General features: G+C 45.7%; 1 protein-coding gene across 2 annotated transcripts in view; it reads right to left on the reverse strand.

Moving 5' to 3' along the window:
• The window catches only part of LOC140402288 (alpha-actinin-1-like), a 133,919-nt gene that overhangs the window by 17,124 nt on the left and 90,649 nt on the right, over nucleotides 1-26,146 (reverse strand). For both annotated transcript variants that reach the window (XM_072489951.1, XM_072489950.1), the window contains exons 11-16: nucleotides 16,634-16,781; nucleotides 4,092-4,242; nucleotides 3,718-3,826; nucleotides 2,105-2,245; nucleotides 1,821-2,003; nucleotides 1,284-1,418 (exon numbers count right to left, since the gene is read on the reverse strand). In XM_072489951.1, the coding sequence (XP_072346052.1) occupies nucleotides 1,284-1,418; nucleotides 1,821-2,003; nucleotides 2,105-2,245; nucleotides 3,718-3,826; nucleotides 4,092-4,242; nucleotides 16,634-16,781 (867 nt within the window). The remainder of the gene's footprint in view (nucleotides 1-1,283; nucleotides 1,419-1,820; nucleotides 2,004-2,104; nucleotides 2,246-3,717; nucleotides 3,827-4,091; nucleotides 4,243-16,633; nucleotides 16,782-26,146) is intronic.

Raw genomic sequence — 26,146 nt, forward strand, 5'->3', positions numbered from 1 at the left:
TCCACCCTATCCCAGTAACCCCACCCAACACTAAGGGCAATTTTGGACACTAAGTGCAATTTATCATAGCCAATCCACCTAACCTGCACATCTTTGAACTGTGGGAAGAAACCGGAGCACCCGGAGGAAACCCACGCACACACGGGGAGGATGTGCAGACTCCGCACAGACAGTGACCCAATCCAGGAATCGAACCTGGGACCCTGGAGCTGTGAAGCAATTGTGCTATCCACAATGCTACCGTGCTGCCCTTGGAACTTTTTGCTTGGAACTGTGCAGGATAATTGCCAATATTGAACATTTGTATAGATAGAAAGTTGGGTCATTTTAATTTGACCAATTCCATTATAAATTCTGACACTAGTTGGGGACTTAATAGGCAATATCCAATTAGTAGCCGTTCAATTGTCTGTCATGCAAGAACTGATCTATTTTCTGTCACAGTACAATCTTTCTCACCGCTATAGTCACTGCACCTCCAACTTCCCTGAGGTATGGGGAAAGAGTGTGACCAGGACTAATTGGGTTGCTCAAAATGGACCAAGTGACCTCCTCCTTCAGTGCTGTATCATTCTATGAATATTTGTCATTTTCCTTCAAGGTTTTATCTATTTCTTTCCCTGGGTTGAAGTCATAGCACATACAAAGCCATTTACCATTCATATCATTCTCGCCCCCCTCTTAAAAGCAACGGTGGGACTTTGCAAACTGGGAGTACAAGAGACGCCTGTAGCTCCAAAAAACCAACTCAAAAGAGCTTATCTAGTTATGACTGTTAAGGAGCAAATCCCAAAGTTCACCCCATTGGTGTCAATTTAGTTGTAAAACAGCAGCATCGATTGGTTCACCATCTTGACAATGAGGGGACTTGTTGGGCTATTTCAAAGAGCATTAGAAATGGAAATAAAAACAGATGGTGAGGGGTGGAGGGAAATCCTACTGCCACCCAGTTCTCCTGGTAACTTTTCTAACCATGACCCAATAAAATTTACAAGATTCATTGAATTTCACCACATGCCACACAATGACATTGGAACTCAACCTCTGGTTTGCTGGTTCAATCCCATAACCATTGCACTACAATTCTGGTGTTGGTGAATGGCTAACATGCCACCTGGAATTATTAGAGATAACAAATCTATATACGGATCCCCTAGAATCGTTAACTATAGAAATTCAGGAGGAACCATATTGGTAATAGTTGTACAGAATCCACTGATTTAGTCTGGAGGAAGAACAGACTCAGTCAACTGCATATACACACACCAAAAGAATTTGCCAACCTGCATCTTAGTCTGAATCCAGGGTCCGACGATGTTAGCTGTGCTTGCAAACTGCTGACGCAGGTGTTCATTGGATTGCTGCTTGTTAAATTCGGCTTGCAAGGCTTGGTCCCGCGCCGGCACTAACTGCTGAACCTGTGAACAAGAGGACAAGTGAATAGGTTTGTCAGTCATACTTTGTTCAAGCACATTATGCACCTATTATCTTGCTGACCCGTACAGCTGCAATCAGAATCTTGAGGTTTGGGAGCAGAGGCAGCTAGGGAGAAAATAAGCAATAAGCCAAACTACAATTCTCAAACTACCAGCATTTTGGATCAACTACCCCAGTTTAGTTTTCAGTTCGATGCCCTTGCGTACAATCTAAAGATATGCCCTGTGCAACAATAAAATGGCATTTCTTATACAAAGTAGTGAGATATGCACTAACCCTATCCCAAAACATCCCAAGAAAAGCACTTGCAGGAACCCTGCACACAAGTGATCACACTTTGTACAATATATTTTGCATATTGATGGCCTTTAGCAGACTCTTACCTTATCCCATTTATCATCAATACTCTGTGAAGTGATGGAAGTATATGGATTTACACCAGACAGTTTGATATCATAAGACTGAGCAATTTTCATCATTTCATTGTGGATGCCCAGGATGGCTTCTCTCTCTTTGTCAGCATCTGGCAATGTTGCTTTGAATTGTTCATGTGCTGCAATGAGGCCCTACGGAAAAGACACAAAAATAGCTTCAACCCATTGTTTTTTTGTACTAACATATACACCAATGGTGCATGTGTGAGACCCATGTGGAGCTCAGTTTATACCTGGATTTCCTCAGTGGTATGGACGATAAACATGTCCTGCAAATCTTCCATAGCTCCTTCCATCCAGTTGTTGAAAGGTGCAGCTCTTTTGGCATATTCCAGATACAATTGATCAATTGTTTCCTGCAGCTTTTCAGTCCTCTGTTAAAATAGCATTAACTTATTAAATACACTGCTTCCAAATTTAAAAAAATGGTAGAATTAAAGTATTGGAGAAGTTTAAAAAAAAAACATGATCTCTACATCTATAAGCACCAGAATACAGATAACAAATGGGCTGGTCTTTATTTAGTATCTGGCTGTTCCTGGGGACAGAACACAAACTTTGTTTGAAAATTATCCCCCTTTTCAGAACTCTTTTTAAAAAAAATAATTTTTATTAAAGGTTTTCATAAAATATCAATAACAAAATGAGAAAGAAAAAAGAACCCAACAGAGTTAAGTACAAAACACAATCGAAAAAAGCAACCCCCCAAACCCCCCCCCCCCCACCTAAATAATAAATTAACATTAACACCCCGACTTAAGACAACAGGTGTATACACTCCCTCAGACCCTTCCAGTGTAAATAACAAACAAAAATAAAGTAAACCCCCCCCCCCCCCCCCCGGAGCTGCTGCTGCCATTGACCAATGTCTATCGTTCTGCCAGAAAGTCTAAGAACGGTTGCCACCGCCTAAAGAACCCTTGTACCGACCCTCAAGGCGAATTTCACCCTCTCCAATTTAATGAATCCTGCCATATTGCTGATCCAGGATTCCACGCTTGGGGGCCTCGTATCTTTCCACTGAAGGAGAATCCTTCACCGGGCTACCAGGGACGCAAAGGCCAGAATTCCGGCCTCTTTCGTCTCCTGCACTCCCGGCTTTTCAGAACTCTTAATGGGCTCTCCCCTCTCAGCATGGTAACAGTGGTCAGCACTGTTGCTTCACAGCTCCAGGGTCCCAGGTTCGATTCCCGGCTTGGGTCACTGTCTCTGCGGAGTCTGCACGTTCTCCCAGTGTCCGCGTGGGTTTCTTCCAGGTGCTCCGGTTTCCTCCCACAGTCCAAAGGTGTCCAGGTTAGGTGGATTGGCCATGCTATATTACCCCTAGTGTCCAAAAAGGTTTTAAGTGGGGGTTGCTGGGTTACGGGGATAGGGTAGAGACGTGGGCTCGAGTAGGGTGCTCTTTGTAAGGGCCGGTGCAGACTCGATGGGCCGAATGGCCTCCTGCACGGTAAATTCTATGAAACTCAAATTTACCAACCATAGAGCCCTCGTGTTATTCTGACCTTGAGCAACACCTTATTTAATCCCCTATTGGTGGCTATACACTTCGAAGTACTGTCTTGGAAGGATGAAGAGCAATGGCAAGAACGCAAAACAAATATGCCTCCTGTGTTTGCTTGTACAATTAGCTATCTAAAAAAACATACACATTTTTTTTTTGATATGCCTAACCTAAAAGATTGAAAATTGCAATGCTGGTAAACTGGTTGCCAAATAATTGTTTTCCGATCAATCTAAAGTAACCTCTGCATGGATCAGGTGGCACGAACATTTGATTGTAGTACATTCAGTCTATGGTCAGGCACACATTCACAGGCATAAAATCCATTGGTTTTGGTCTCACCTCCAAGGCATCCCTCCTGCTCTGTGTCAAAGAGCCCAGGGTATCCCAATGGTCACAGATAGTCTGGCAGCGGGCATTTACATTGGGAGAGTCGTAATAGTCCAGATCACTGTTGAAGAAAGATGAAAAGGTAAATGCTGGCAGCAGCGCGAGGCATTTCTCTTCACAAGTTAGCATAGATAGTGTGACTTGATAACCTACGAGCAATAAGAGAGGCATTCACCATCCGGTTTCCTACTTATCACAGCAGACCAATTGTTTGTGAATCCAACAGACTGCAGAGATCCAAACTCAATGGCATCAGTTATAAAAACTGTCCCGTTACTATTGAATGGCTAAGTGGTTGGTGCAAACAATCACTTTATTGTACATACTTGAGCTCCTGTGCGATGGCAGCGATCTGCTCTACTCTGTCCTGGTGTGCTGCCAGATCACTCTCAAATGCCTCGTGCTTCTTCAGCAAGGCTTTGATATCAGCCAGTGTGGCCATTTCATAGTCTTTCTGTGTCAACATTGCTTCTTTACCTGGAGGGAGAAAACGGGACAGAGGTTTAATCTCAGATTTTCACCCAAGAGTCCAGGGATAACACTTTCTAAACTGCCTAATGATTATGTTTACGTGAAAGTTAAAATCCCACCGCATTTCCCGGATATTTATTCTTGGAAAGAATCGTTCCAAAACATCATCGAAATAGGTCAATTCACTTGATCACTATAGGCAGGTTGAGCAATACTAAGCAATTTAGTTTAGAGCTGAAGTCTAATGACATCTGTCTTTGCAGAGCAGAGTGTTACTATGTGAATGCTTATCTATTGCAGTCACATGGATCTATGAAGCTTTTGTTTTGCAGTGGAAACTCCATTATCTGCTTTGCAATTACCTGCTAGAATTCTAAAGATGAAGGTTGAGACTTTACTGATCGTACAGCCTTAATATTAACCTCCTGAGATAAATGGTGGTCTAATATGCAGCCCCAATGCAGACACACTGCATTGCATTGGTACAATGACCTGACGTCCAGTCTTTTAATCCTATTTACTCTTATTTTTATGGTAATGTTTTCTGTGCAAGACTCTGCAAGTCTAGGTTATCAACATAAAACTTGTTAGAACTGACAATTTTAAACAAAAGATTTCTTTATTGCAGCAATTTCAGATACAAGGACAGACGTTTAAATTTTTTAGAGTGGAATGATTCAAAGTGCTAAAATTAAATATTTCTGGAAAAAAAATACTTGTGCTCCTGTTCAAGATTTAATGGAGACACAAATTAAGCTCACCATGATCTGCCCGAAGTGATACTGCAGGTGAAATTTTAGTCATTTTATATCCAATCACAGTAGCATTGCTTATTCAGTTCTTCAGTGAGCAACACAATCCAAGAGCAAGTTCATCCGAAAATGCTGCAAGGGCCCACAGTGCCAATAATAAAAGAAAAGCAGAAGGTGGATCTTTCAGGTATAGGTCCTCCGCCAGAAGTGTTGACAGGAAGTAAAGTTATTTTTTTGTCTTTTCTCTTTACATGTTCTAAAGGCTGCTGTGTATTCTCAATATTTCCTGTTTTCAGTTTATTTCCTGTTTTCGTCATTTCCATCAGTAGCATTTTGTTCATTTAACCAAAATTTTTTTTTTTAAAAACATCACTTTCTACCTTCCTCATTCTCAAAGCAATAACAGCTCCAGTGTATGTTAATCTGTAAAACTGACAAAGGATCTGCAAATACTGTGGTGTTAAGAGGACAACAGATGTGCACAATGGATGACACCCTGGGGCACTGCGGGGTCAATTCAAGCCCCACTGGACCTGGAGTCACAACGCGGTTGAAATGAACTTTTATTTTAAAACGCCAGAGATCTTTGGGTACCCAATAACTAGTCACCAGGTTTGTAAATTTAAACACAATTATCTTTAAAAAAAAAAAAATTTAGTGTACCCAATTCACTTTTTCCAATTAAGGGGTAATTTAGCGTGGCCAATCCACCTATCCTGCACATCTTTGGGTTGTGGGGCGAAACCCACGCAAACATGGGGGGAATGTGCAAACTCCACACGGACAGTGACCCAGAGCCAGGATCGAACCTGGGACCTCGGTGCAGTGAGGCAACCATGCTAACCACTGCGCCGCCATGCTGCCTACAATTATCTTTTTATTAACAGTAACTATAATTAAATAGGCAACAAATAGGACTGGTTAACTACCACAATCTCGAACCACACCCCACCTCTTATAAAACACACCCCACCCTCTACAAACACAGACAAACAAACAGACGGGAAAGAGAAGGGTGAAATAATGAGGAAAGTAACAGAAAGAGTCTTTGTTTCAGATGGATGTCTTCCAGATGTATTCTTTTCTTTCAGCTTGTAATGGTTTTCACTGTAGACTCTCAGAGATAGCCAGCATTCTAGAGTGTTTCTTTCAGGGTCCAGAAGCTTCTGCCTTCAGACAGTAAGTAGGCAGCAGAGCAGAGAGAGCTGCTTCCACCTTGAGGCTTCGGTGTCTTTCTCAAAAAAAAACCCCACCTGACAGGAACCAACCGCTGTCGGTTGCCAGGCAGAATACTATCCCTGACAAATCCATTGACCACCAACCAATCAAATCCCTCCAATCTCGTGGGTGCCTTCAGGGTTCTTCTGCCAAAATACAAAACTTTATAACAGTGCACTATTTTGACACTTAGTTCCTGACTTCCTCTGCTTAATTTCAAGATATGCCTCCACGAACAATCCACGGGCCAAAAACACTAAAGATAAAATGCAATAGGAACTAAAAAAATCAACAGGAAGGGTCCTTGCAACAAGATGGAGTTAGTTTAAAAGCACTTACCTTTGCAGGAGCAGCCCTTTGGATTTCGGCGGCAGCGGTGCGCAGGGGCCTTCTTGGAGGTGAGTAGTGAATTTAAAAGCACTTACCTTTGCAGGAGCAGCCCTTTGGATTTCGGCGGCAGCGGTGCGCAGGGGCCTTCTGGGAGGTGAGTAGTTAGTTTAAAAGCACTTACCTTTACAGGAGCAGCCCTTTGGATTTCGGCGGGAACCGGAAGTTCGACCTCTGGCAAGTGCCCCCCCCCCCCCCCCCCAACAAATTCTGGTGGAGAGGAAACCCGAGACACTACACGTGTAGTGTCTCCCACCCGCCCTCCTCCTCTAACCTAATAATAAGACCCATTGGTGTAAGGTAAGTGCCATATTATATTATTATATTATTAGCATGGTGCAGGTCAAGGATTGGAGGTGGAGGAGCAGTCTCTGTCAGCGAGGGAACCTGAGAACATCTCAGAAGGTAAGCAAGTGATTTTTACTTTTATACCTGTTTTTCAAATTGTGTGTGTCGGGGGGAAACTGAAGTGACATCACAGAAAAGCTGTGACCTGAGTGGCTGGTTGGGATTCTAACCTAAATTTTTTTGAGTATTTGGGATCTAATTAAACATAATAACTTAATTATAATTTAGAGGATATCTAAGCCAGAGATCGGAGAATATTATAGTTAGCTATCGCATTTCTATTAGAAATCTAGTGCTAGGAAACAGATAGTTGACAGTAACTTTGAAATTTAAAAAAAGTATTAAAAAAAAAAAAGACAAATTTTAATTTTAATTAATTGACGCAATGTCAGTTAGAGGGGTGCTGTGCTCTGACTGTGAGATGTGGCAGGTCCGGGAGGCTTCCAGTGTCCCGGATGGCTTCATCTGCAGAAAGTGCACCCAACTGCAGCTCCTCACAGACCGCATGGTTCGGTTGGAGCAGCAATTGGATGCACTTAGGAGCATGCAGGTGGCGGAAAGCGTCATAGATCGCAGTTATGTAAGTGTGGTCACACCCAAGGTGCAGGCAGAGAAATGGGTGACCACCAGAAAGGGCAGGCAGTCAGTGCAGGAATCCCCTGTGGTTGTCCCCCTCTCGAACAGATATACCCCTTTGGATACTGTCGGGGGGGATAGCCTATCAGGGGAAAACAGCAGCAGCCAGAGCAGTGGCACCACGGCTGGCTCTGATGTTCAGAAGGGAGGGTCAAAGCGCAGAAGAGTAATAGTTATAGGGGACTCTATAGTCAGGGGCACAGATAGGCGCTTCTGTGGACGTGAAAGAGACTCCAGGATGGTATGTTGCCTCCCTGGTGCCAGGGTCCAGGATGTCTCCGAACGGGTAGAGGGAATCCTGAAGGGGGAGGGCAAACAGGCAGAGGTCGTTGTACATATTGGTACTAACGACATAGGCAGGAAGGGGCATGAGGTCCTGCAGCAGGAGTTCAGGGAGCTAGGCAGAAAGTTAAAAGACAGGACCTCGAGGGTTGTAATCTCGGGATTACTCCCTGTGCCACGTGCCAGTGAGGCTAGAAATAGGAAGATAGAGCAGACAAACACGTGGCTAAACAGCTGGTGTAGGAGGGAGGGTTTCTGTTATCTGGACCACTGGGAGCTCTTCCGGGGCAGGTGTGACCTGTATAAGATGGACGGGTTGCATCTAAACCGGAGAGGCATAAATATCCTGGCCGCGAGGTTTGCTAGTGTCACACGGGAGGGTTTAAACTAGTATGGCAGGGGGGTGGGCACGGGAGCAATAGGTCAGAAGGTGAGAGCATTGAGGGAGAACTAGGGAATAGGGACAGTGTGGCTCTGAGGCAGCGCAGACTGGGAGAAGTTGCTGAACACAGCGGGTCTGGTGGCCTGAAGTGCATATGTTTTAATGCAAGGAGCATTACGGGTAAGGCAGATGAACTTAGAGCTTGGATTACTACTTGGAACTATGATGTTGTTGCCATTACAGAGACCTGGTTGAGGGAAGGGCAGGATTGGCAGCTAAACGTTCCAGGATTTAGATGTTTCAGGCGGGATAGAGGGGGATGTAAAAGGGGAGGCGGAGTTGCGCTACTTGTTCAGGAGAGTATCACAGCTATACAGCGAGAGGACACCTCAGAGGGCAGTGAGGCTATATGGGTAGAGATCAGGAATAAGAAGGGTGCAGTCACAATGTTGGGGGTATACTACAGGCCTCCCAACAGCCAGCGGGAGATAGAGGAGCAGATAGGTAGACAGATTTTGGAAAAGAGTAAAAACAACAGGGTTGTGGTGATGGGAGACTTCAACTTCCCCAATATTGACTGGGACTCACTTAGTGCCAGGGGCTTAGACGGGGCAGAGTTTGTAAGGAGCATCCAGGAGGGCTTCTTAAAACAATATGTAAACAGTCCAACTAGGGAAGGGGCGGTACTGGACCTGGTATTGGGGAATGAGCCCGGCCAGGTGGTAGATGTTTCAGTAGGGGAGCATTTCGGTAACAGTGACCACAATTCAGTAAGTTTTAAAGTACTGGTGGACAAGGATAAGAGTGGTCCGAGGATGAATGTGCTAAATTGGGGGAAGGCTAATTATAACAATATTAGGCGGGAACTGAAGAACATAGATTGGGGGCGGATGTTTGAGGGCAAATCAACATCTGACATGTGGGAGGCTTTCAAGTGTCAGTTGAAAGGAATACAGGACAGGCATGTTCCTGTGAGGAAGAAAGATAAATACGGCAATTTTCGGGAACCTTGGATGACGAGTGATATTGTAGGCCTCGTCAAAAAGAAAAAGGAGGCATTTGTCAGGGCTAAAAGGCTGGGAACAGACGAAGCCTGTGTGGCATATAAGGAAAGTAGGAAGGAACTTAAGCAAGGAGTCAGGAGGGCTAGAAGGGGTCATGAAAAGGCATTGGCAAATAGGGTTAAGGAAAATCCCAAGGCTTTTTACACTTACATAAAAAGTAAGAGGGTAGCCAGGGAAAGGGTTGGCCCACTGAAGGATAGGCAAGGGAATCTATGTGTGGAGCCAGAGGAAATGGGCGAGGTACTAAATAAATACTTTGCATCAGTATTCACCAAAGAGAAGGAATTGGTAGATGTTGAGTCTGGAGAAGGGGGTGTAGATAGCCTGGGTCACATTGTGATCCAAAAAGACGAGGTGTTGGGTGTCTTAAAAAATATTAAGGTAGATAAGTCCCCAGGGCCGGATGGGATCTACCCCAGAATACTGAAGGAGGCTGGAGAGGAAATTGCTGAGGCCTTGACAGAAATCTTTGGATCCTCGCTGTCTTCAGGGGATGTCCCGGAGGACTGGAGAATAGCCAATGTTGTTCCTCTGTTTAAGAAGGGTGGCAGGGATAATCCCGGGAACTACAGGCCGGTGAGCCTTACTTCAGTGGTAGGGAAATTACTGGAGAGAATTCTTCGAGACAGGATCTACTCCCATTTGGAAGCAAATGGACGTATTAGTGAGAGGCAGCACGGTTTTGTGAAGGGGAGGTCGTGTCTCACTAACTTGATAGAGTTTTTCGAGGAGGTCACTAAGATGATTGATGCAGGTAGGGCAGTAGATGTTGTCTATATGGACTTCAGTAAGGCCTTTGACAAGGTCCCTCATGGTAGACTGGTACAAAAGGTGAAGTCACACGGGATCAGGGGTGAACTGGCAAGGTGGATACAGAACTGGCTAGGCCATAGAAGGCAGAGGGTAGCAATGGAGGGATGCTTTTCTAATTGGAGGGCTGTGACCAGTGGTGTTCCACAGGGATCAGTGCTGGGACCTTTGCTCTTTGTAGTATATATAAATGATTTGGAGGAAAATGTAACTGGTCTGATTAGTAAGTTTGCAGACGACACAAAGGTTGGTGGAATTGCGGATAGCGATGAGGACTGTCTGAGGATACAGCAGGATTTAGATTGTCTGGAGACTTGGGCGGAGAGATGGCAGATGGAGTTTAACCTGGACAAATGTGAGGTAATGCATTTTGGAAGGGCTAATGCAGGTAGGGAATATACAGTGAATGGTAGAACCCTCAAGAGTATTGAAAGTCAAAGAGATCTAGGAGTACAGGTCCACAGATCACTGAAAGGGGCTACACAGGTGGAGAAGGTAGTCAAGAAGGCATACGGCATGCTTGCCTTCATTGGCCGGGGCATTGAGTATAAGAATTGGCAAGTCATGTTGCAGCTGTATAGAACCTTAGTTAGGCCACACTTGGAGTATAGTGTTCAATTCTGGTCGCCACACTACCAGAAGGATGTGGAGGCTTTAGAGAGGGTGCAGAAGAGATTTACCAGAATGTTGCCTGGTATGGAGGGCATAAGCTATGAGGAGCGATTGAATAAACTCGGTTTGTTCTCACTGGAACGAAGGAGGTTGAGGGGCGACCTGATAGAGGTATACAAAATTATGAGGGGCATAGACAGAGTGGATAGTCAGAGGCTTTTCCCCAGGGTAGAGGGGTCAATTACTAGGGGGCATAGGTTTAAGGTGAGAGGGGCAAAGTTTAGAGTAGATGTACGAGGCAAGTTTTTTACGCAGAGGGTAGTGGGTGCCTGGAACTCACTACCGGAGGAGGTAGTGGAGGCAGGGACGATAGGGACATTTAAGGGGCATCTTGACAAATATATGAATAGGATGGGAATAGAAGGATACGGACCCAGGAAGTGTAGAAGATTGTAGTTTAGTCGGGCAGTATGGTCGGCACGGGCTTGGAGGGCCGAAGGGCCTGTTCCTGTGCTGTACATTTCTTTGTTCTTTGTTCTTTGTTCTTTGAGTGAAACAAGGTGAGGAAATTAAATTAACAGTCAGAATCAAAGCACCTCAAAGTTAGTGACAGCTGTCAATTCAACTCCCTCATCTGGTAACAAGCTTGGTTAAATCACTCAATAACAGTATATTTTAAACAAAAAAAATTAGAGACCATTTAGGCAGGGCAATCAGTCCATAGACTTCCAAATCCATTAATACTTGGTAGAATGTGTGCAGTTGTCTTATGGCACAAAATGAAATCCAACTACAAGCTAATGCTGAACAAGGATCCCACCTAACCAGTCTTTCAGATACTGTAACCAGCTATGTGATAACAGTTAGTTATTTAACAACTTACATTTACATAGTGAATTGAATGCAAGACGTAAGGGCCTTTCCTGCTGATTTCCTTAGTTCCCATTTCTTTTATTTTGTTTTATCATTTTTGGTCCATGGATCGTTAATGGAGGCATATCTTTAAATAGAGCAGAGGAAGTGTAGTGTCAAAATAATGCACAGTAAAGTTTTGTCCTTCAGTTTAAAGTTTTGTACTTTGGCAGAAGAACCCAGACTTTATGGCACCCAAGAGATTAGAGGGTTTGTTTTGATTGGTTGGCTGGTGGCCAATGGATTAATCAGGGGCAGTATTCTGCCTTGGAACAGACAGCAATTGGTTCCTGCCAGGTGGGTTTCTTTGAGAGAGCCCAGGAGCAGCCACTGGGCCCTCAAGGTGGAAGCAGCTCACTCTCTTGGCTCTGTTGTCTACTGCCTGAAAACAGATGCCTCTGGGCCCTGAAACAAACAGTGTCTTCCTCTCAAATGTCTGCTATTTCTGAAAGTTTTACAGTGAAAACTTACAAGCTGAAAGAAAAGATAACATCCACCGGGAAGATGTCCATCTGAAACAAAGACTCTTATCTTTTTGTTTTTAAATTATTATTTTACAACCCCTCTGTTCCACGCACACACACACCTCACTGCACTGAGGACCCGGGTTCGACCGGGTCACTGTTCGTGTGGAGTTTGCACATTCCCCCCATGTCTGCGTGGGTCACAGCCCCACAAGCCAAAGATGTGCAGGCTCGGTGGATTGGCCATGCTAAATTGCCCCTTAATTGGAAAAATAAATAATTTGGTACTCTAAATTTATATTTTTTAAAAAAGTTAACTGTTTAAATTTACAAACCTGATGACTGCCGTTATTAGGCGGCCAAATACTTCAGGCACTTTAAAATAAAAGTTAATTCCAACAGTGTTGAGACTCCAGGTCAAGGAGGACTGGAATTAACAGTGTACTAGCCCAGGAGTCCGTAACAAAGGAGATATGATGAGTGTTAGGAAAACAAAAGTAATTTTAAGAGAATTAGATTGATATTGATAAACATTAGAAATAAGGCATAGTTTTAAATGGGTTTAATTTAACGCTTCTGTGCCTGGAAGGTAAATCTTGGTTAGATTCATGCTGGACAATGGTGTTTGTATGCAAAGGTTTGTTAAGTTCCAACTGTGTTTCTATTGTGCTTAGATAAGGCTACAGCATGAAGAATAAAAGGTTTAAGCGTATGGGTGTTGCTTAGCAACTGGGGTCTTAATTTTAGTTTAGCTAATTTTTGGGCAGTTGGAGATGGGTAGCGAGAGTGAAGGCAGCTCTCACAGCTCTGCTAGAAGCAATTGGTTAGAAGCCAGATGGGAAACATGTTGGCTTTACTAGAAGAAAAGCCATACAAAGGAGTAATGGTTAAGAAAACAGATGCTGGCAATTTGAAGTCTAGCTAGTTAAGGAAAGAGTAAACAAAGTGTTTTGTGTTAAAGAAACAATTGCAGTAACTCGATTTCAAGTGGGTCAGCAGTCTACAAAGGTAAATCAAACATCTGATGCATTGTAATGCAGTCTGGGAATCAAGCGTCAAAGTAAATGCGAGCAGTTTTCACAGCAGTCGAGACAAAGAAATCCTTTGGGATGGGTGTAAAATCCTGGAAAGCTGTGTTTTAAAAGTGTAATTTGGAAAACCTGGATTTGGAACTGAAAACGCAAACTGCTATGGGAAAGCATAATTCGGAAAGGTGATTTTAAATCTTCTCTCCTAACTATACTTCTTTCCCTTAGCAGTTTGCACTTTTGGGGAGCAGAGTTTGGAAACTCTTACATGATAATCATCTGGGGGGAGATTCGGAAAAGATATCCACATTCACTTGGGGTTCAGAATGAAGTGTATTTGCCCACCATCTTGTCTGTGCTTAAATCGGACGGTGCATTAATGAGACCATTGTTGATTAAGATGTACGTTATAATCAGGGTTGATATTAAACCTGTATATAATTGCTAAAATAAGGGAGGAAAGTGGGGGGGGGGGATTTCTTCAATAATTTTTTTTCCTGGTTGCAGAAACTAAGAAGCGGTCCTATGACTTTGTTCCCCCCATTTCTTTTTATAAATTTATAGTACCCAATTCATTATTTCCCAATTAAGGGGCAATCCACCTGCCCTGCACACCTTTGGGTTGTGGGGGTGAAACCCACGCAGACACGGGGAGAATGTGCAAACTCCACACGGACAGTGACCCAGAGACGGGAACAAACCTGGGACATCGGCGCCGTGTGGCAGCAGAGCTAACCACTGTCATCGTGCTACCTTAAAGATTATTTGCATTGTGCTTTTGAACGGAGTCATTTCGAGAACATTCCCACACAGAAATTCCTGTACGTTCCCCCATGTTAAGAAAAAAAGTAAAAGTTAAGGTCTTTTGAGCCAGGGTCCCATTCTGGGATCTTCCCATTTAGTTACATCAACTGGAATCATAAAAAAAAACACTTCAAAAATTTCCATCACGAGCGGCACAGTGGTTACCACTGCTGCCTCAGTGCCAGGTACCCAGGTTCAATTCTGGCCTTGGATCATTGTTTGTGTGGAGTTTGTATGTTCTCCCAGTGTCTGCGTGGGCTTTCTCCTCCGGTTTCCTCCCACAGTCCAAAGATGTGCGTGTTGGGTGGATTGGCCATGCTAAATTGCCTCGGTCTCTAGGGATGTGTAGGTTAGATTATGGGATTACAGGGATTAGGGGGAAGTAAGCACGGTAGAGTGCTCATTTGAAGGATCGGTACAGACGTGATGGGCCGAATGGTCTCCTCCTGCACTGTAGGGATTAAGCCAGGAAAGACAAAATTAGGAGCGATGACCCAAAGCTTGGTTGAAGTTTATAGCAGCAGCAAGGTGGAAAGGCAGAAAATGACTTGTTTCCAATATATAGGACTGAAGGAGCTGAAACTGCCATCATCTGCAGGGGACATAAAGCTGATCGTAGAGGAGTTAAATGTTCATGGTTGGAGGATATTTTAGAGATTAGGTGTGGCACAGGCATGAAGATTTAAGGAGTATAGTGATTTTGAATTTAATGCACTGGGGGACAAGGAATCATCAGAAAACAAAGACCGGACACAAGTTGGCATCAAGAAGCACAGAGGATGAGAAGCCGATAAGCAGCATTAGGTATAGTTTGAACAAGAGGCGGCAACAGTTGTAGAAAAGTTTCTGGAGAAGAGCAACTAAAATAGGCCCAGAGGCAGGCAATGTTGCCAAGAGGGAAGGAAGCAGTTTTGATGGTGGACAAGATGTAGGATTTAAAATTAAGCTCAGAGAACACCGGAACCATGAAGCCGATTTAACGTTTGTAGTATTCATGCGTTATCTTACTAAAATGGTCAGACACATTTGTCACAAGAGGTAATGGGCTGCCAATGGCAATTAAAGTTTTGAAACAGGTATTGCAGAACAGGCATTTATCGGACTTTTCCAAGTCATGGCAGCCACTGAGTTTGTAATAAATGTTTAAACAAGCCCGTCAAATTGCTATGCTGTACATTTTGCAGAAACTTAATGCCCGAACACAAGATAACAGCACGATCATTCTAATTTGCAAACATGTCATTCGCAGACAAGTTAAAAACTGGGACTTGGTAGTTAGTTACCACTTGAGTGCATTCCAGTATTTTATCTCCCTTCCAAAAGCAAATTGTAGTACTGTCAATATTTCTTGGATTCCTTCACCTGTTTGCTTATTTATCACACAAACTTCTCAATTCATTTGGGATGATCCCAGATCAGTCATTAATAATAATAATCTTTACTGTCACAAGTAGGCTTACATTTTGTTTAATATAAATTTGGAGAACCCAATTCATTTTTTCCAATTAAGGGGCAATTTAGTGTGGTCAATCCACCTACCCTGCACATCTTTTGGGTTGTGGGGGTGAAACCCACGCGCACACGGGGAGAATGTGTAAACTCCACATAGAGAGTGACCCAGAGCCGGGACCGAACCGGAGACCTTGGTGCCGTGAGTCAGCATTGGTAACCACTGCGCCACCGTGCTGCCCTACAAGTAGGCTTACATTAACACTGCAATGAAGTTACTGTAAAAAGCCCCTAGTCGCCACATTCCAGCGCCTGTTCGGGTACACTGAGGGAGAATTCAGAATGTCCAATTCACCTAACAGCACTTGCGGGAGGAAACTGGAGCATCCGGAGGAAACCCACGCAGACACGGGGAGAACGTGCAGACTCCACACAGACAGTGATCCAAGTCGGGAATTGAACCTGGGACCCTGGATTTGTGAAGCAACAGTGCTACCCACTGTGCTACGGTGCCGCCCATTAACATTCACGAGTCTGCAAAATTGCAGTCAAGAATCAGGCACATTATTACAGTATTTATTTTTCTGATGACGAGCAAAAGGACGGTTTGATTACTGGGCCTTATGCCAATCCGACTGACGGGAAGCAAGACTAAGGCTCCAACTGTCAATTACATTTTATTGAGGACGTTTAGAAATCTTAGCTGCAACAATACGTGTATTGTCAACCTGTCGGGTAATCAGGAAATACACTGTCAATTTTGTCACATTATTGCAGATACAGTCACAGCACGATGTTCAAGACATTCTGGAAATATTCAAATATTTTAAGTGCTCGAGGGGGCAATTGGTAGACATATCAATTCTGCAAATTTACTCAGTGGGATTTTCAAAGAGAGCAAAATTAAAAGCTGGTATAATACGGGCATCCGCTCGTCAGATGGAGTTTCAGCCATTACACTAAATTTGTTGGGATGTTATCTCGCAAAAGGAACTATAAAATAAGCCAGGTTGTTGCTTTTATTAACTGAAGGACAAGGCTCACTCCATTTCCTAGAATGCAAACTGACCCGATATAAACAAGACCAATTGTATTTCCTTAGGCTTGATCACTTTTGTCTATACCTTGAGCAGTATCAAGAGTTTAGATCGAACAAGGTTTCCACAAAAACGGTTTAGTTAAATTTCTATTGCAGAGCTCACAACCAACTCTATACCTGTATAATATTTCACTGTAAACAACACATTACCTTTGGTCCAATCTTCATGAATGGTGGCTTTCTGTCTGAATTTTTCTGCCAAATGGTCAAGTCTTTCCAGCCTCCTTATCTCATTCAGCAGCCATTCCTCATAGCCTTTCTCCGCCTGCTCTAGTCCTTGCCATGCATTATTAATATCCTACAACACAACCAAGGGATTATATTACTCTGCAGAATTCAACTGGTAATTTGCTATTTTCAGAATTGCTTAAAGCCATGTTTAACCTCTAACTAAAAACACATGGCAATTGTAAATACATATGTTCATACGACTCAAATTAGATTTCTTTCAGAAAGAGACACGATTTGGGAAATGTAGCAGGCTTGGGAGGAACAGGTGACTGTGGACTTTCCACCACTGGGGTTTTGCTCATCTCGCCCACTGTAGACAGAGACCGATTACAATGATTAGTTAAAGACTGCATGATTGCTACATCATGATTATCAGGATAGTGAAAGGTGAACAAGATGGACCTTGGTCTGTGTCGAGCAATTCTTGTGCTATTTGCATTTGTAGAGCTCCTTTGCAAACTCCTGTCCGAAGGGATTTCAGAATTAATTGCCTTGTGCAATGTGTTGGCATGTAGCAAAATAAAGCAGCATCATTAATGATACCACAAAGGAGATAACTAGTCCATTCAATTCTGGTGATATCGTCGAAAGGAGAAAATGTATTTGGGATATCTGAAGACATTTTGCTTTTAGTGCAGGAGATTTTTTTTTTTTTTTTTTAAAATAAATTTACATTGGATCACTCATATAGATGTTATTTAATACTTCATCCTTTATCCAAAAAAGATAGAAAAGCATGCAGTTTAATCAAACCAATAAGCGCCGAATCCAGAAGACCTGCAGTAGATTTAAGGGGGCAGGAGAAATGACATCAAATCATACAATCTGAAAATTTCAAAAATATATTTTAATTCAGCTCACCATGGGGGCAACACGGTGGTTAGCCCCGTTGCCTCACTGCACGGCGGCGCAATTGGTTAGTCCTGCTACCTCATTGCACGGTGGTGCAGTGGTTAGCCCTGCTGCCTCACGGCACGGCGGCACAGTGGTTAGCCCTGCTGCCTCACGGCACGGCGGCACAGTGGTTAGCCCTGCTGCCTCACAGCACGGCGGCAGTGGTTAGCCCTGCTGCCTCACGGCACGGCGGCAGTGGTTAGCCCTGCTGCCTCACGGCACGGCGGCACAGTGGTTAGCCCTGCTGCCTCACAGCACGGCGGCAGTGGTTAGCCCTGCTGCCTCACAGCGGCGCAGTGGTTAGCCCTGCTGCCTCACAGCGGCGCAGTGGTTAGCCCTGCTGCCTCACGGCACGGCGGCGCAGTGGTTAGCCCTGCTGCCTCACGGCACGGCGGCGCAGTGGTTAGCCCTGCTGCCTCACAGCGGCGCAGTGGTTAGCCCTGCTGCCTCACAGCGGCGCAGTAGTTAGCCCTGCTGCCTCACAGCACGGCGGCAGTGGTTAGCCCTGCTGCCTCACAGCGGCGCAGTGGTTAGCCCTGCTGCCTCACGGCACGGCGGCGCAGTGGTTAGCCCTGCTGCCTCACGGCACGGCGGCGCAGTGGTTAGCCCTGCTGCCTCACGGCACGGCGGCGCAGTGGTTAGCCCTGCTGCCTCACGGCACGGCGGCGCAGTGGTTAGCCCTGCTGCCTCACGGCGGCGCAGTGGTTAGCCCTGCTGCCTCACGGCGGCGCAGTGGTTAGCCCTGCTGCCTCACGGCGGCGCAGTGGTTAGCCCTGCTGCCTCACGGCGGCGCAGTGGTTAGCCCTGCTGCCTCACGGCGGCGCAGTGGTTAGCCCTGCTGCCTCACGGCGGCGCAGTGGTTAGCCCTGCTGCCTCACGGCGGCGCAGTGGTTAGCCCTGCTGCCTCACGGCGGCGCAGTGGTTAGCCCTGCTGCCTCACGGCGGCGCAGTGGTTAGCCCTGCTGCCTCACGGCGGCGCAGTGGTTAGCCCTGCTGCCTCACGGCGGCGCAGTGGTTAGCCCTGCTGCCTCACGGCGGCGCAGTGGTTAGCCCTGCTGCCTCACGGCGGCGCAGTGGTTAGCCCTGCTGCCTCACGGCGGCGCAGTGGTTAGCCCTGCTGCCTCACGGCGGCGCAGTGGTTAGCCCTGCTGCCTCACGGTGGTGCAGTGGTTAGCCCGGCTGCCTCACGGTGGTGCAGTGGTTAGCCCGGCTGCCTCACGGCATAGTGGCGCAGTGGTTAGCACTGCTGCCGCTTGGCACTGAGGACCCAGGTTCGATCTCGGGGTCAGGTCACTGTGTAGAGTTTGCACACACTCTCCATGTCTGCGTGGGTCTCACCCCCACAATCCAAAAAGATGTGCAGACTAGATGGACTGGCCACGCTAAATTGTCCCTTAACTGGAAAAAAAACAAGAATTGTAAAATTGATCTTTTAAAAAAAAATTCAGCTTCTTGTCAAATTCAATTCCTGCCCAACCAGTTTAAATGTGTTAAACGTGTTAACAGCACTCGTTATTTTTGGAAGGTGTTCTGCATGAATGTTTACCACAATTCATTCTCAAAAAGTTCCAACTTGTCAGCCAAAGTGGCAAAATAGGCATGTCGTCAGCATCCGTTTTGATTACATAAAATTCCCACTTCTAGTATCAGAGTTTCGTTTTTTTTCCCCCTCCCAGAATGTATATAAAGTCCTGTTTATAGCAGTATAAAAGCAGTATTGAGGAGTGTTCAGTGGAAAATTAGTCAAATAATGACACTGGTATTCCAAGCATACACAGCATGGTGATGTCAAGCAAGAACAGTTACCTCACCAGCTTTTACAACCAACATTTAAAGGTTAAAATATAAACATCGTTGGTTTAAAAACCAAAATGCAACAAACTTCACTGTGACACTTCTTGGCACACTGATCAAAAGTCCAAATGATTATGGCACAGTGCATATATTACTGCACATGGGGCAATAACACAATAAGAACAGTATGAAAACTAATAATAATCTTCACTGATGCACAGGATAACTCAATTGGTAATGCACAGCTTAGTACGGTATTACCCTACATTAACCAAGTAGTTCCCAGATTAAATCCCTGCACTGTGCCAAGTTAGTTGATCTCAGCTAGAGAGCTGGTGAGGGAGCTTCAACTAAAGCTCACTTCACAGATGACCCAGAGCCATTTAGGTATTAGAATCCCATCCAAGATGCCTTTTTGCGAGTGAGGAGGAAAGAAAAGACATAATTACTTTTATGTGGGGGAGGGCAATGGGAAAGGTGTAGCAGTTTCTATCTTCTTCAAAACACCCTACTTGTAGCTCTTTAGAATTAAAAGATGTCAAGTTAAATTACAATGGTCATCAAACCATCCAACAGAGGGCAGTAGAGTGGAGCTACTGATTGGCTGTTGCGGGGGCAATTTGCATATGTCTGTTGTGCTCACCCTAACTTGAAGGTGTACCTGAGCAAGAGATCCTAGCTGTTCAAGTGAAGACACGCATCCAGCAGAGGGCAGTAGAGCGGAGCTGCTGATCATTAACACTCCAATGTATAACAGAAACATGACAATGTAAATATTTAAGAAGGAATTGTAACGTAAAGAGCGATATGTGTGTTATGTTATCAAAATTGAATGGAAGGCATGGGAATGTGCAACTCTGATGGAAAGGTACAGTCAAGACAATTCGAAATGTTCTGTAATATTTGTGGTAGATTTTATGAATAAAGTATATTTTTTGAGAATTTTTTTTTTTTTTTTTTTGCATAGACCTGCTGGAAGTGTACGAGAGCATGCTTCTGGAAGGCAGCATGTCAGAGTCCATGAGGAAACGCATCATCACCCTCATCTACAAGCAGAAGGGGGAAAGGGAAGAAATTCGAAATTGGCGACCCATTTCACTGTTGAATGTGGATTATAAAATTCTAGCCAAGGTCATCGCCAATCGGGTCAGGTCTGCTCTGGAGTCAGTGATCCACCCTGACCAGGCCTGTGCTGTACCCGGCAGGAAGATCTCTGATAGCCTCGCGCTACTCAGGGATACGATCGCCCACGTGCAGGACAGGAGGGTGGACACCTGCCTCATCAGCCTTGACCAGGAGAAGGCTTTTGACAGAATATCGCACACCTACATGATGGATGTGCTCTTCAAAACGGGGTTTATGGAGGTAATTCGCAATTGGATCAAACTGCTCTACACAAACATCTATAGCGCAGTCTCAATCAATGGGTGGGAATCAGAAAAGTTACAGATCAAATCAGGAGTCAGGGAGGGCTGCCCTGTCTCCTCGGCCCTGTTTGTGTGCTGCATAGAACCTTTTGCCGAGTCCATCAGGAAGGATCCGGGTATAAGAGGAGTGACGATCCCAGGCAGTGGAGGTGTGCAAGTCAAGGCCTTCCTGTACATGGACGACGTCGCCGTCTTCTGCTCGGACCCCGCGTCTGTACGCAGGCTCTTGAATGCCTGCAACTAGTTTGAACTGGCCTCAGGAGCCAAGGCAAACCGCGGCAACAGCGAAGCCATGTTCTTTGGGAACCGGGCCGACCAGTCCTTTGTCCCCTTCACTGTCAGGTCAGATTACCTGAAGGTGCTGGGGATATGGTTCGGAGCGGCAGGGGCGTGCACCAAAAACTGGGGGGAGCGCATAGCCAAGGTAAGACAGAAACTGGGCTGGTGGGTGCAACGCTCCCTCTCCATTGCGGGCAAAACCCTGGTCATCAGGTGTGAGGTACTCTCGGTGTTACTGTACGTGGCGCAAGTCTGCCCCGTTACCCGACCCTACGCCACAGCAGTCACCCGGCCCATCTTCAAATTTATCTGGAGATCCAAGATGGACCATGTCCGAAGGGACACTATGTACAAACCTCTGGTGAAGGGAGGGAGAAACGTACCCAACGCCTCCCTCATCCTGTTGGCCACCTGTGTGTGCAGCTGCATCAAGCTGTGCGTGGACCCCGGGTATGCAAACACCAAGTGTCACTACATACTGAGGTTCTACCTGTCCCCGGTGTTACGAAGGATGGGCCTGGCCTCATTGCCGCGGAACGCTCCAAGTAGTTGGACCGTGCCGTACCACCCGTCCCTCGTGGAAAAGTTTTTGAAGAAAAATACCTTTGACCACAAGTCAATGAAGCAGTGGTCAGCACATATTGTCCTCGAGTCCCTCAGGTAAAAGGAGACTGTGGAGGACGTTGGACGGTTCCCTGAGCAGACTGTCAAGAGTCATCTGGCAGAACGCCTCATCACCAGAACTTACAAACAAGCACCAAGACCTAGCTTGGCTGGTGGTGAGAAGGGCCCTCCCCATCAGATTCTTTATGTACACGCGAAGGCTCTGCGCGTTGCACGCTGCGCTCGGAGTGGTTGTGGGGGAAATGAGACGGTCACCCACCTCCTTGTGGAATGTGCCTTTACAAAGAAGGTCTGGAGAGAGAGATGCAGTGGTATTTGTCAAGGTTCATCCCGAGCAGCTCTGTGACACAGGACTCTGTGCTCTACGGACTGTTTCCAGGGACACACACCGAGACAAATATCAACTGCTGCTGGAAGGTCATCAACTCGGTGAAAGATGCTCTTTGGTCTGCCCAAAACTTGCTGATCTTCCAGTGCAAAGAGCTGTCCTCGACCGAGTGTTGCAGACTGGCACATTCCAAGGTCCAGGACTACGTGCTGAGGGACGCACTCAAGCTTGGGGCAGCTGCCGCCAAGGCGCAATGGGGAAAGACCACTGTGTAAGGTCTTGCCAGCAAATGTACACCGAGGGGCGGGTAACAGTGTAAACCCCCCTCGGTCTTGGCCAATGTATAAAAGAATCATGACAATGTAAATATTTAAGAAGGAATTGTAACGTAAAGAACGATGTGTGTAATGTTATCAAAATTGAATGGTCAAGGGAATGTGTAACTCTGATGGAAATGTAGTCAAGACAATTAGGGGCTGGTTTAGCACACTGGGCTAAATCGCTGGCTTTTAAAGCAGATCAAGGCAGGCCAGCAGCACGGTTCAATTCCCGTACCAGCCTCCCCGAACAGGCGCCGGAATGTGGCGACTAGGGGCTTTTCACAGTAACTTCATTTGAAGCCTACTTGTGACAATAAGCAATTTTCATTTCATTCAAAATGTTCTGTAATGTTTATGATAGATTTTATGAATAAAGTATATTTTTTGGAAAAAAATAAGTTTGCATATGTCTGTTGTGCTCACCCAAACTTGAAGGTGTACCTGAGCAAGAGACCCTAGCTGTTCAAGTGACGACAAGCATTCAGCAGAGGGCAGTAGAGCAGAGCTGCTGAAGGCTGTTGCGGGGGCCATTTGCATACATCTGTTGTGCTCACCCTAACTTGAAGGTGGTTTGTGGAGGAGCTGTTGTCAAGTGACACTTAAACCTGAAACACTTCTTCAGTGTTTCCCCCCCGCCCCCTCCTCTAACCAAAAAAAACCCAACTGCTGTAACGATCAAGAGGAAGGCTTGAGGGCAGGTAGAAGTTGAACTGTGAAGTCACAGCCTGCACGCAAGGGATTGGCAAGTAGTTTTTCTTTTATTTTCCCTCAGATGTTATCGTGCGGGGTGCAGAGGTTGCTGAGTGAGTGCTTGCTGAGAAGGGGAGTGAATAACAGGCAAGCTCCTTCTTTCTTTTTTTATCTAGAAGGGATGGCAGGGAAGGTAGTGCAATGTTCCTCCTGCAGAATGTTTGAGGTGAGGGACGCAGTCAGTGTCCCTGCTGATTTCATCTGTGGGAAGTGCACCCATCTCCAGCTCCTCAGAAACCACGTTAGGGAACTGGAGCTGGATGAACTTCGGATCATTCGGGAGGCAGAGGTGGTCATAGATAGAAGCTTCAGGGATGTAGTTACTCCGAAGAATAAAGATAGATGGGTGACGGAGAGAGTGGCTGGGAGGAAGCAGTCAGTACAGGGATCCCCTGTGGTCGTTCCCCTTAGTAACAAGTATACCGCTTTGGATACTGTTGGGGGGAGGGGGACGACGACGACGACTTACCAGGGGTCAGCCATGGGGTAGAGGTCTCTGGCACAGAGTCTGTCCCTGTTGCTCAGAAGGGAAGGGGGGAGAGGAGTAGAGCATTAGTCATTGGAGACTCCATAGTTAGGGGGATAGATAGGAGATTCTGTGGGAACGAGAGAGACTCTCAGTTGGTGTGTTGCCTCCCAGGTGCGTGATGTCACGGATCGTGTTTTCGGGATCCTTAAGGGGGAGGGGGGAGCAGCCCCAAGTCGTGGTCCACATAGGTACCAACGACATAGATAGGAAAAGGGATAGGGATGTAAGGCAGGAATTCAGGGTGCTAGGGTGGAAACTTAGATCTAGGACAAACAGTGTTAATCTCTGGGTTGTTGTCTGTGCCACGTGATAGCGAGACGAGGAATAGGGAGCGAGAGGAGTTGAACACGTGGCTACAGGGATGGTGCAGGAGGGAGGGTTTCAGATTTCTGGATAATTGGGGCTCATTCTGGAGTCGGTGGGACCTCTACAAACGGGATGGTCTACACCTGGACCAGAGGGGTACCAATATCCTGGGGGGGAAATTTGCTCATGCTCTTCGGGAGGGTTTAAACTAGTTCAGCAGGGGCTTGGGAACCTGAATTGCAGCTCCAGTATACAGGAGGCTGAGAGTAGTGAGGTCATGAGTAAGGTTTCAAAGTTGCAGGAGTGTACCGGCAGACAGGAAGGTGGTTTAAAGTGTGTCTTCTTCAATGCCAGGAGCATCCGGAATAAGATGGGTGAACCTGCGGCATGGGTTGGTACCTGGGACTTCGATGTTGTGGCCATTTCGGAGACATGGATAGAGCAGGGACAGGAATGGTTGTTGCAGGTGCCGAGGTTTAGATATTTCAGTAAGCTCAGGGAAGATGGTAAAAGAGGGGGAGGAGTGGCATTGTTAGTTAAGGACAGTATTACGGTGGCAGAAAGGACGTTTGATGAGGACTCGTCTATTGAGGTAGTATGGGCGGAGGTTAGAAACAGGAAAGGAGGTCACCCAGTTAGGGGTTTTCTATAGGCCTCCGAAAAGTTCCAGAGATGTAGAGGAAAGGATTGCAAAGATGATTGCAAGGATAGGAGCGAAAGCAACATGGTAGTTGTTATGGGGGACTTTAACTTTCCAAATATTGACTGGAAACGCTATAGTTAGAGTACTTTAGATGGGTCCGTTTTTGTCCAATGTGTGCAGGAGGGTTTCCTGACACAGTATGTAGATAGGCCAACGAGAGGAGGGGCCATATTAGATTTGGTACTGGGTAATGAACCAGGACAGGTGTTAGATTTGGAGGTAGGTGAGCACTTTGGTGATAGTGACCGCAATTCGATTAAGTTTACTTTAGAGATGGAAAGGGATAGGTATATACCGTAGGGCAAGTGTTTTATCTGGGAGAAAGGAAATTATGATGCGATGAGGCAAGACGTAGGATGCATCGTATGGAGAAGTAAACTGCAGGAGATGGGCACAATGGAAATGTGGAGCTTGTTCAAGGAACAGCTACTGCGCGTCCTTGATAAGTATGTACGTGTCAGGCAGGGAGGAAGTGGTCGAGCAAGGGAACTGTGGTTTACTAAAGCAGTCGAAACACTTGTCAAGAGGAAGGAGGCGGCTTATGGAAAGGTGAGACATGAAGGTTCAGTTAGGGCGGTCAAGAGTTTCAAGTTAGCTAGGAAGGACCTAAAAAGAGAGCTAAGAAGAGCCAGGAGGGGACATGAGAAGTCTTTGGCAGGTAGGATCAAGGATAACCCTAAAGCTTTCTGTAGGTATGTCAGGAATAAACGAATGACTAGGGTAAGAGTAGGGCCAGTCAAGGACAGTAGTTGGAAGTTGTGCTTGGGAGTCCGAGGAGATAGGAGAGGTGCTAAATGAATAATTTTCATCAGTATTCACACAGGAAAAAGACAATGTTGTCGAGGAGAATACTGAGATTCAGGCTACTAGACTAGAAGGGCTTGAGGTTCATAAGGAGGTGTTAGCAATTCTGGAAAGTGTGAAAATAGGTAAGTCCCCTGGGCCGGATGGGATTTATCCTAGGATTCTCTGGGAAGCTAGGGAGGAGATTGCTGAGTCTTTGGCTTTGATCTTTAAGTCATCTTTGTCTACAGGAATAGTGGCAGAAGACTGGAGGATAGCAAATGTTGTCCCCTTGTTCAAAAAGGGGAGTAGAGACAACCCCGTTAACTATAAACCAGTGAGCTTTACTTCTGTTGTGGGCAAAATGTTGGAAAGGTTTATAAGAGATAGGATGTATAATCATCTGGAAAGGAATAATTTCATTAGAGATAGTCAACACGGTTTTGTGAAGGGTAGCTCGTGCCTCACAAACCTTATTGAGTTCTTTGAGAAGGTGACCAAACAGGTGGATGAGGGTAAAGCAGTTGATGTGGTGTATATGGATTTCAGTAAAGCGTTTGATAAGGTTCCCCACGGTAGGCTACTGCAGAAAATACAGAGGCATGGGATTCAGGGTGATTTAGCAGTTTGGATCAGAAATTGGCTAGCTGGAAGAAGACAAAGGGTGGTGGTTGATGGGAAATGTTCAGACTGGA

This window comes from Scyliorhinus torazame, chromosome 25 (assembly GCF_047496885.1).
Source record: "Scyliorhinus torazame isolate Kashiwa2021f chromosome 25, sScyTor2.1, whole genome shotgun sequence".
NCBI classification, from domain to species: Eukaryota; Metazoa; Chordata; class Chondrichthyes; order Carcharhiniformes; family Scyliorhinidae; genus Scyliorhinus; species Scyliorhinus torazame.